This window comes from Squalius cephalus (genome assembly GCF_949319135.1).
Source record: "Squalius cephalus genome assembly, chromosome: 1".
NCBI lineage: Eukaryota > Metazoa > Chordata > Actinopteri > Cypriniformes > Leuciscidae > Squalius > Squalius cephalus.
The window spans coordinates 10,322,198-10,334,334 of NC_137122.1; the positions used below are offsets into that span (position 1 = coordinate 10,322,198).

General features: G+C 37.8%; 1 protein-coding gene across 1 annotated transcript in view; it reads right to left on the bottom strand.

The window, feature by feature from the left end:
- Nucleotides 1-8,924: 8,924 nt before the first annotated feature.
- LOC307171056 (uncharacterized protein) overlaps nt 8,925-12,137 on the bottom strand; it is a 67,823-nt gene continuing 64,610 nt past the window's right edge. Inside the window, exons 10-13 of the mRNA XM_079892432.1 lie at nt 11,876-12,137; nt 11,534-11,782; nt 11,367-11,450; nt 8,925-11,054 (exon numbers count right to left, since the gene is read on the bottom strand). The exon at nt 11,876-12,137 is cut by the window's right edge and continues 41 nt beyond it. Of these exons, the coding sequence (XP_079748558.1) occupies nt 10,988-11,054; nt 11,367-11,450; nt 11,534-11,782; nt 11,876-12,137 (662 nt within the window). The 3' untranslated portion in view covers nt 8,925-10,987. The remainder of the gene's footprint in view (nt 11,055-11,366; nt 11,451-11,533; nt 11,783-11,875) is intronic.

A 12,137-nucleotide genomic window follows, 5' to 3' on the forward strand; every position in this document is an offset into this window, starting at 1 on the left:
AGCTTCACATATAAAACCATCAACTCCCCACACATGAAAAAAATAATTAACATCATTAATAAGGCTGAAATACGCATATTCCATCATTAATCTCTTCTTTATAAAACCTCTCATCATCAAAACAGTGTCCACGCTTTCCCTCCCTTCTACTTTATTTCTTCTTGTACACCAAATTGCCAACTTTGCTGCTCCAAACAAGAAGTTAAATAACACCACTTTGGATTTATATTTTGTTGAATAATTAGGACCAAAAATAAACAATTCTTGATTAAACCTGCCCATAAGCTGCATATACTCCAGCTTTCCATTAAACTCAAAATTTGATCCAATCGTGGACACTCAATAAAAAGATGAAAAACAGTTTCAGATATCCCACAAAAAGGACAACCCTCATCATCTGAGTCATTAAGGAGTGCTTTGTGTCTGTTTGTAGCTAAAATCCCATGCACAATTCTCCACTGAAGATCCCCCACCCTCTTCTCTCAATGGGTCTTTTGTACAGGGACCGCCAGCTACCTTTCGGGGAAGAGCCTGATTCAAACACCATTGTCCATTTAGTGTCTCTCACATCCTTAAGATGTTGGAAGTTGATGGTTTTTACACAAGCTCTGTAAAGTGTTTGTCTGCTCAAAATACTAAAAATATTCAGTTCTGGTGTATCCATAGAAAGCAATTTTCTGTCATCTTCCTGCCAGTCTCCTTTATATATAGAAACATGCAGTTCAGGGAAGTGGGCATTATCTATAGCATCACACAAGATAAACTTTCATAAAATCCCTTATAGGAACAGGGAGGGCCTCCTCAAGATCATCCAGCATCCTCTTGATAAAACGTTCAGACCTGAATCCCACCTTTTGTGTCAGTTCCTCTACCGATATCCAGCTCAGTCCCCTGCGTAGGTGGCATATTTTGGAGACTCCTGCTTTCAACATTGCCGACCTCAGAGAGGCAGATCTCAACACCTCAACAGAGAGAAGTGGATTAAAAAACAAAGGCTCTTCGTATACCCACTGATTAGATCTTCCCATTCTCTTGAAAATTATAGAGTCTGCCAAGCTTGCAATACACTCTGGTAGAAGACAGTCAATCCTTCCAATGCTAGTCCATCAAAAGACATCTTCGCAACAACGCACATGCTACGTCCATCCACTGCTGATGCTGATGATATAAGAGACGCTGTGCCACTTGCAAACGGAAAACAGCAATCCTAGAACAAATGTCAATTAGTCCTTGTCCTCCCTCATGAATGGGAAGGTATAAGACAGCAGCTTTTAGCCAGTGTTGGCCTGACCAGAAGAATTTAACAAGAGTATTTTGAATGTCTTCTATTATATTTCTTGGAGGATCCAAAACCATCAACTTATGCCAAAGGGTGGAAGCTATAAGATTGTTGGCTATCAGGACTCTTCCCCTGTAGGATAACTGGGGTAGCAGCCATTTCCATTTAGAAGCACTCCATCTACTAACCCCTCCCAATTCTTCCTCCTACATTCACCTTTACCAAGATATACTCCTAAAAATTTAAAACCGGACTTCCCCCACTTAACATTTTCTGGTAATTCTTCAGAACCACACCATAAGGCTTCTGTTTTTTTGCCAATTAACTTTGGCTGATGATGCCCCTTCATAAATCTTTCGAGCTTCCTTTATAGCTTGAACATCATGTGTATTCCTAACCATAACAGTTACATCATCTGCATAAGCAGAAAGTTTAATAGCTTCAGCTTCTGGCTTATTACTTACTAGAATACCTGTCAATTTATTTCTTAATAAACAAAGTAGAGGCTCTATTGCCAAGGTATATAACTGACCCGACATAGGGCACCCTTGCCTTATCCCTCTTTTCATTTGGATTGGTACACTTAAACCTCCTCCTATTTTAACCATGTTTACAGCATCAGTATATAATATTCTTATCCATGCTAAAAAATGTTCTCCAAACCCATAACACTTAAGAACCTTAAAAAGATAGTGATGATCTACATGATCAAAAGCTTTCTCCTGATCCAGAGAAAGTAGACCAAAATCAACATTATATATTCCAGCATAATCCATAATATCTCTCATTAAAAACAAATTATCATAAATAGACCTCTTATACAATATGTTTGGTCTTTCTGTACTAACACATCAAGAACACCTTTAAGTCTGTTTGCCAAACATTTAGATAAGATCTTATAATCGGAATATAAAACAGCTACTGGTCTCCAGTTCTTGAGCAGACAAAGATCTCCCTTCTTTGGGATCAAAGAGAGCACTGCTCGTTGACAGCTTTTTGGTAGAGCCCTCAGCTTTATAGCTTTCTTGTAAAACTTCAAAAAAGTCTCTTCCGATTATTCCCCAAAAAGTTGTATAAAATTCTGCTGGTAATCCATCGATTCCTGGTGCACGACCAGATGAAAGTTGATTCACTGCTTTTGTAACTTCCTCAAATGTCAGATCAGAGTCCAAGTTCTTTACATTTTCTTCATCCAGCACATCAGGCAAATTGTTAAAAAGTTCATCTATGACTGCATCTCCTGTGCACTCTTTAGCATATAAGTCCACATAGAAATCAACAGCAAGTCTCCGCATTTCCAAAGGATCAGAAGTAACATTCCCATCAGGTGTGTGTAATGCATGCATATAATTAGTATGAAAACACTTCTTATTCAAATAAAAAAAATAATTTTGTGGGAGCATCCATATCATGCAATGAAACAAAATGTGATTTCACAAGAGCTCTTTTTACCTTTTCATTTCACATAGTACTTAACTCTTGTCTCTTCTGACTAAGATCATCTTGTAAATTTACATCATTTTGATCAATAAACATATTTTGAATTTTTAAAATATCTCTCTAATTTTGCCATTTCATGTTTAATTTGACATGCAGTATGTGCCACAAATTGTTGACAGAAAAGCTTAATCTGCGTTTTACCTATTTCCCACCAATGAAGCAGATTTTCATAATAATTTTTTTCTTCAACCCAACAATTCCAAAACATTTTAAAATTCTCATAAAAATGAACATCTTGAATTAGTTTAATATCAAAACGCCAGTAAACGAATTGTGGTTTTGTTTCTGATAAAACAACATTCACTGTAATGAGCTGGGCCCGGTTTTTCAAAAGGTTTAATCCGGATAAAATTGATCCGGATTTAGTAATCCTTTTTTTTGCGATCCGTGATCACGTAATCCAGCTTACTTTTGAGCCAGTTTTTCAAAGCAACATCGGATTGGATCAATCTGATCCGGATAGGAACTTTTCAGGATCACCAAATCTGGATAACCAGTGCTCAAACACGATAGGAAATCACAATGTAGAACTATAGATATGTAAAGAGCAACAAGTGGGTCAATATAAGTTTATTTTTATTTGAAATGAAAACACACACATTTAAAAAAAACTAAAAACAAGTAAAACCCCACCCCATCCTCTTCCAGCAGTCCGCTCATCTGAGACCTACAACACAAACACTGTACATTGAGGATATTTATAACATAATATTAGGAGACAGTGCCTACCCACTCCATGGCTGATGACTCCTTTTCTAACAGCAAATACACCGGCACAGGCACGCTTCAACACTGCTCATTGCAGAGCAAGATGTGCAATTGAGCGTTTAAATGGAGTTCTGAAGAGGCGCTTTGCATGTCTTAACTACCTGAGAGCAGAACCACAGAAAGCATGCAACATAACCTTTGCCTGTATTGTCCTGCACAACATCGCTACTAAGCGCAATGTCCCTCTCTGTGCTGACAATGATGCACCTGAGCCCCTTGGAGACCCTAACCAACCTAATGCATTCTGCCAGAACGAGCAAACAGGACGTGCAACAAGGGACGCAATAGTTAGACACTATTTCTGATTTGGATTTGTTTTGGATTTCAAAAATCAATGATTGCCATTCTTTGCATTTGTTTGGTTATTCTGTAATCATTGCATGCATCACTAATAAATATTGTAAAAACAAAAATATTTTCGATTGTGATGAATATATATATCAATTAGTGACAGAATAAAATTTATTGTTTTTGGTCAATTTTGACAGCTGTTTGGGGGATTATTTTATGAGGCCAAACTCTTTTTACTTTGCTGTAGGCCTATACTGAAAGGCTGAATATGTTAAAGCCTACCTAATCACTGTAGCCTGACGGATGAACAAATAAAATTAAAACCTTATGAATAAATAGGATATCTTGTAAGATACTGCATGATCCAAATATAGTATTATTTGATACATTTTTAAAGTTTTCATTACATTTTGGGCATGAAATCCACGCTGAATCCACCCTTCTGATGGGATCAGTTTAATCCAGATTTTTTGGATCAAAGTGATCCAAATCCTACAAAAAAGTTCTGAAAAACCCCAACTAAAGGTTTGATCCGGATCAAAACCAAGATTGGATTACGTGATCTAATCCGATTATGTAATCCGTTTTTTCTTTTGAAAAACCCATTTTCAAGATTTGATCCAATCCGTTATCCAAAATCCTAGTGGATTACTTTTGAAAAACCGGGCCCTGATGATCAGAGATAATACAAGGTGTGTTATATGCACCTATCACCCTATTACTTTGATTTTTATATAAATAAAATCGATCCAAACGAGCCGCACTAACTCTACCTACTGCCACTTTAATCCAGCTATATTGTCTCACTTTTTTATTTGTTTCCCTCCACACATCTACTAGCCCCAACTGAGTGATTATTGCTTCAAAACTTTAGCAGGAGGAGGATGTGGTTCTTCTCCATTCCTATCAAGAACAAAATCAAGGGTGCAATTAAAATCTCCACCTACAATTAAAAAAATCTTCTTGTGAAAGAGAAACAAGAGTATTTTTAAGCATCTCAAAAAGCTTAATTCTGTCCTTACCAATATTTGGCACATAAATATTAACAAAGACAAAACACAAATCTTTTATTTTAGCTTTGATTAGAAGAAGTCACCCCTTTTCCAATTGATTAATAGATAGAATGTTGACATCTAACTCAGGAGAAAACAATAATGCCACCCCTGCACTTAAATTAGTCCCATGGCTAAGAAAACACCGACCATCAGACCACAAACCCCAATCTACTTCATTATTTAGGTCACTGTGTGTTTCTTGTAAAAACATCACATTAATTTCTTTTAGCTTTATGCTTTCTTTTAACAAAGACCATTTATTACTTGCCCTAATCCCATTTACATTTAAGGACCCCACTCTTAGGACATCCATAATAAAATAGGGTATGAAAACATAAAAAAACAACATTGTGAGAAGAAAAACAAGAAAAGGATAGATACCCATTGTGCACTTATCTTAGTTTACCTTTCACAGCCCGGCGTTTCGCCCTGCCTGATTTTACTCCTTGCCTAATTGATGTTATGTATTTTTTTAATCGAAACCTTTTCTGCTGGAATAACACTTCTAGGCTACATTCCTGTCTTACATTCATAACAGATAGCACAAATTTGTCTAAATCTGGAAAAAATGTACCGATGTCAACACTTTTGCCCTTTGTCTCATCCAAAAAAGCATTAATCTGCTCCACTGTATACAAATCACTTCCACAATTTGCCACATCAAAGTCAGCACATGAATCATCATCTCTACAACTCTCTAAAGTTACTTCTGACATATCATCCATTTTTTCACTTTGCCCATCATACGTCTCATTATCCTGTACTAGACCACCACAAACATCACTCTTACCAACATCACTAGGCCTACTACAACTTGGAACTTCAACATCAGTGACGATATTTTCAGAAACATTTGGCCTTACCTCTGTATTCGTATCTGTCTTTTCAGGTTGTTGCGGTGTACTTTCCTTCACAATCTGCGGCCTTTCAGATGTTTCAGTTGGGCCTTCCTCTTCAGTGTTACGCACATTATGCGGGCAGGTGAAACGTTTATGACCAATATCCCCGCATTCGAAGCAATGCAAAGTCTCCGTACTAGCGTACACCATATACGAACTCTCACCGTGAGATATCCGAAAAGATACATCAAGCGTTTTAGTGGGAGAGCTCAAAAACATGTAAACGTGTCTCCTGAAAGATAGCACGTGTGTCAGTGCGGCGTTTTTACAACCTAGCGGAATCTATTTTATAATAGATATAAAATAGCCAAATTTTGCCAAATCGAGTCAGCTCTTTAATAATACTTTCATTACCGACGAATGGGGGCACATTAGAGATTACTATTTCCGTTGCCGGTGCCGACAACGGTGTAATAGGCACATACGTTTCATTGATCCATATTCCGCTTTCAATCAAGTTTTTTACTTGACTTTCATTTTTCAAAAAGACGACGACTGCCTTATTCATTCTAGAGGCAGAACTAATATTTTCATTACCAACCTTAGCTCCTACAGCAAAGAGAACATCCTCAATAGAGGTATTCGCCTCCGACGCACACCTGAAACCATTCCGGAGGTTCGGGCCGATCGGGGCGGGCCTTGGTGATGCTGTAGGCGGTGTGAGTACTATCAGCCCCCAAAGTTTCAAGTCTCTACGACTTACGGTTCGGTCTGCCCGATCAGTTTTACATGGAGAATGCTGCATCATGGGAAAATGAACAATTACAATAGGGTTTCAGCACTACGTGCTTGAACCCCTAATAAAAAGGGCCTAAAAAAGGCCTATAAAAAAAAAAAACCGATAGGGTCTGAGCACTTGACGCTCGAGCTGCTGCTTCCTTAAACTTTATCAGGCCTTTTAACGTGTGCCTCGGAGAGGAGAAAGTCACTTTTGTGCATTTTCAGCTCATTTATCATTGAAATGTGGTGATTTTTGGTGTGTTTTTTTTTTTACCTTTTAAACTGTCATACCTCGACTGATAGCCCGATCTCCATAAAAGTGTGCACGCTTCTTTAGAATAATATGGCGCACATGCACAGCTAATTTGGTGAAGTTTTGCGCAGAGCAGACCATTTTTCAGTCATTTAAATATCATTTTGCATAGGATAACACAGAGCACTTCTCACCTTTTTGACAGTTAAAGCGCCACCAATGGCCCGACGTCCATGAAAGTTTCCAAGCTTCTTTGGGATCACGTGACGCATGCGCACGCCTGATTTTGTGAGGCTGTATGCAAATCAGGCAGGAGGAGGGCCGCTTTCAGCCATTTCATGGGTTTTGCCATAGGAATACATCATTTTGACACCTTTTTAACCGTTATAGCGCCACCAAGTGGCCAGTTGCCGCGTCCTTTTTCACGTGACCACAGAATGAGCTCTCACACAGGTATGCTCAGTTTGGTGAACATATCTCGTTCCGTTCACGAGTTATAGCCAATTTAGTAAAAGGGGCCTCTCCCACTTGGAACGTTTTGGCGGCCCTTAGGGACCGTGAACCGAAATTTCCACTTTTTTTGATAATTATTGACAATCAGACTCCAGAGAATCTTGCTGCACTGGATTGGTTCCGGTCGGGCCAAAAACCTAGGACTAGTTCGCGAAAGTAGGTTTTTAGGACTTATGGTTCGGTCTGCCCGATCAGTTTTATGTGGAGAATGCTGCATCATGGGAAAATGAACAATAACAATAGGGTTTCAGCACTACGTGCTTCACTACATGCTTGAACCCCTAATAAAAAGGGCCTAAAAAAGGCCTATAAAAAAAAAAAAAACTATAGGGTCTGAGCACTTGACGCTTGAGCTGCTGCTTCCAAAAACTTTATCAAGCCTTTTAACGTGTGCCTCGGAGAGGAGAAAGTCACTTTTTGCCATTTTCTGCTCATTTATCATTGAAATGTGGTGATTTTTGGTGCCTAACGGTTGAGGAGTTATGAGCCATTTCATACTTTTGACATATTACCTGAAGGGTAATAATAATGTTCAGCGTGACACATTATTGCCCAAACAGTGAATTTTGACATGCATCTACACACACATACACTCACGGTTCAGTGCCAGGCAGTGCTTGTCCATTTCTCACAGGTAACAGGTAAGTCAATCTCTTCATTCATTTAATTATGGGTTACTTCTTTATCCTGAAATAAAACTTTTTAGACAGATCAGTAATGAGTATATACATAAACTCAGACGGTTCTAGAGAGGGACACTGTAACCTTCACTTATTGTTTTTTCTCATTTTAAATTAAACAGAGAGGAGTAAAAACAAGAGTTTGCATTATTATACGCAAGGTTCGTCATTAATAAGTAACTATGCGGAAAGTAATGCAGGACTAATTGGTAGATCTACATTAACATTTCAGCTATTGCTATTAACTAATATGGAAACAAGCTTAACCAATCAGTAAGTAATATCAAATCTAGGACTCGAATTTAGATAGTTCCTTATTAGGTAATCAATCATTTATTTAATGAGATTGGCATCATTAAGAACTAATATGTAATTATGACAAATTATAAAGAATTACTAATTAATTACTAATCACAACAGTAACGTGTCTGTGACGTTAGCAATTGTGTTTTTTTACTCTCAACGTGGTCATAAAATTCATCACTAATTACTCAAGTGTTACCTAGTCACTATACAGGAACTACTAGTGATCAAGTTGTTTTTCACTTTAAAATAATGGTCCAGATCACTAGTAGTTCCTGCATAGTGACTAAGTAACACCTGAGTAATTAGTGATGCATTCTGGAGCACAGACAGATGCACAGACACATTCAACATCAACTGAAAAACACTGAGATTGTTTCAGTGATTGGAGCCGTACTCCAGCGTGTCTGTGGACATGAATCGTCATGGCAACAGCAATGATCATAAACTCTGAAGAGGAAAACACAAGTGCCCTTATCGTCTCTCCTAATGTGCATCTCGATCAGATCGTCCTCTGTTTCTCTACCTTTGACAGTTGTTCAAAAGAACTGCTAAAATCAGATAAATTTGTTTTAAAAAAACTCAGTCTCCTCGTGAATGGCGACTCGATCTATGAGACCTAAAGAGAAAATAGCATGAAATAAAGTAGGACAGATCATGATTATCAGTGAAATTTTTTAATAATTGTACATTACATTAATAAAAGTCTAGCACAATATTATGCTTCCAAATGAATGTACGCAGGATATGACACAAATATGAGAAAGCTAGATTTTATTTTTCAATCAGTTACAGTTTATGATTTTATCCAGAGAATTAATAAAGGTAATAAGTACTGCACAGGATTGAATACAAAAGTTATTAAAAAAAGACATCTGGAAACCGGCCAAGTAACAGTGTGACACCTTGTAAACGTCCTGTTAACATTTGTAATACATTATATCTAAACTGCCTCAGTACCATAACACTCAGGAAGAACTAGAAATAAAAACTAAATCAAGTTTTACTCGCCTAACTGACCAATCGTTTCAGTCGGAGGAATGAGGTAAGTGTGTTTTCCTGAGTAAAACGTCTCTCTTGTATTCTGTCTGCAGTAAACACGAGTTCAGGCAGTCAAACGGTTTCTACTCTTTTTCATGATGAAGAGGAGAAGATCAGGTAATCAGTGGTGTAAATACATTACTGTATGTCCTTCAGTTTGGATGTTTTCATTATTAATGAGAGGGCAGTCATGGACTTATAACACAATGGTTGTGGGTTTGATTCTCAATACCGGCAGTAAACGACTGAGAGCGAGGCACCTAACTGTGTGTGTGTGTGTGTGTGTCTTCACTACTCACTGCTCCTAATGTGTGTGCACTAACTTGGATGGGTTAAATACAGAGGACAAATTCTGAGCAAGGGTTTCCAAACTGGGCCTTCGCGTCACTTCACTTTCCTTTCACTTTCACTTTAACAAATCATTGCTGCCCTCTACTGGAAAGACATTGAAATTGAAATGGAAAATTAAAAATATCAAAAGAATCTTTAGCATTCACAGAAAAATAATGCCAGTATTTATACATGCAAAACACTCTTTGTTTTTAGGTGAAGTGTGTAACTCTAGCATCTACAAACAGTTAAAAATCAAATCAAAAATGCAAATCTGCAAAAATCAAATCTATCATCCATCCATCATTTATTCAGATTATGCGGATAACACACATACAGCAATATTCCAACAGCAGTGAAGCACGTCTACATCTTTTACAGAATAAAAGCTTAACCACATTATGGACTGGCAGTGTTGCAGTGTCGGGTTTTTTGAGATGCTCAAACAAGTTGTGCAATGTTACACACATCACCTTAAAACAGTTTACATCTAAACTGTTGCCATTTGTGAAAACGTGCAATAAATGCAACGCAAGGCCCACATTCAATGAAGCATAAATGTCTGGAAAACATTTTAAATACAGAGATTAAATAATCTCTCTCTAAAGGACTGAAAGCTGCATGCATGCTTCGGCTGTCTTCAATAATTAGATGAAAAAAGGGAAAAAAGACCAGAAATTCACATTATCATAAAAGAAAACTAAGAAAACATTTCATTAAAAAAATAAGATTAACATAACATAATATTTTCATGACTCCAAAACGTGCTAAAATAGACCACCAATTAATTTTAGGATTTGATACATGACATATCAAACTTGAAACCTTTACAACTCGCCTGAATTAAACATGAAAAAGCCTCAATAGCAAAAACACTGGATTGAAAGACTTTGCTGAAATATTTAACCCTGTTTTTATGTTAAACGATTCCAGTTAGCATATATTTACTCTAGAAGACATACAAATACTAAAACTAGAAACTAAAACTGTCACTGAGAAAAATTACTACAGTATATTAACTACACTAAAACTAAATTTGAGCGAAAACTAAACTAAATTGAATATAACAGAAATAAAAACTAAATTCAGAACTATAACAGTTTAACAGTATAACTATGACTAAGACTGTAACTAAGACTGTTTACAGATGGATTTAGTCATTTTACAGAACAGTTAATGCAACATAAACCCACTGCTGATTATGAATGAAGATGAAGATGAAAAATCTGCAACTAGATTCATCTCTGGGACTCTGATGGGCCGATTCTTCAAAAGTGTTCACACCTGTTATCATCTCTCTAGATCTGCACTGGTTGTTTCGCCTGCTTGTTGATTCCAGAGAGAGTTTATTATCATCACCAGATCTCAAATCGTGGGTCTGTGAGGAAGAGCTTTCTGGATTTAATTCTGTTGTTAAAGAGCCTACAGATACAAACACACACTGATATTAGAAACAGCAGCTGAAACAAACACACCATCATGAACAGAAATCAGATTTGTAAACCAATGTTTTTTCAAAAAAAATTTCCAATGTTTTAATTTATTTTTAATTGATGATACATTGTAGTATATAGCAAAGGAAAAGCAGAAACAACATGGCCTTGAATAAAAGAGAAATCACTTCAACTCAGAGATCGCCGTTTTATTTTTGAGCCTCATGTTTGTTGCTACTGTAAGACTTCAGCTCAAATAACTTGAGAAGGGAATGTGATTCTGTGACGTTCAGACACACACCTCACTGTCTTTATGTCACTGTTGCGACAGACGATACTGTAGATTCTCTGAGCCCCAGTGTCAGTGATGCTATTGCCACTAAAACTGCAGATCAAACAAACAAATCAGACAAAATGCAAAAAAATATTACATTATACTTCATACTTCTTTGTGTCTCAGTCACTCACTCAATGTTTTGTGCTTTGTGGAGGTTTGGGAGCAGCAGATCCAGGCTGTGATCAGTGAGACGGCACTGACTCAGATCCAGTTCAGTCAGTCCTTCAGAATATTCCAGAATCAGCGCCAGACCTCGACAGACCTGCGGCTCCAGAGGAGTCTGACTGAGGTCCACCTCGTCACCCAGAGCTCGAGAAAGAGACTCCGCTTCCTCAGGACTCACATGAGCCAGAAACTGAAGCAGCAGAGATTTATCACAGCTGAAACACACAGAGAAAGAGATGATTTACATTTAGATTTATATTAGATTTCTGTCTGTTTGTGTATGAATGTAATCTGTTGATGTTCCTCACCAGAGCTTCACAGCATGTAACACTAGGAACAGCTGGTCCATTCCAGCTGTGTTCATCTCACAGTCCTGAAGAATCAGCTGTGTGTGTGTGTGAGCTCTCTGAATGACTGTGGTCATCACACGGCAGTCCTCAGTGGTCAGATGTAGAGTCTCAGAGTGTGTGTTTGCTGTCAGATCCAGAGCAGAACGGCAGGAGAAGTCCAGCTTGTGTTGCAGGACGGAGAGCAGAACTGAGGAAAACTCCTGCTGGACATCAGAGACAC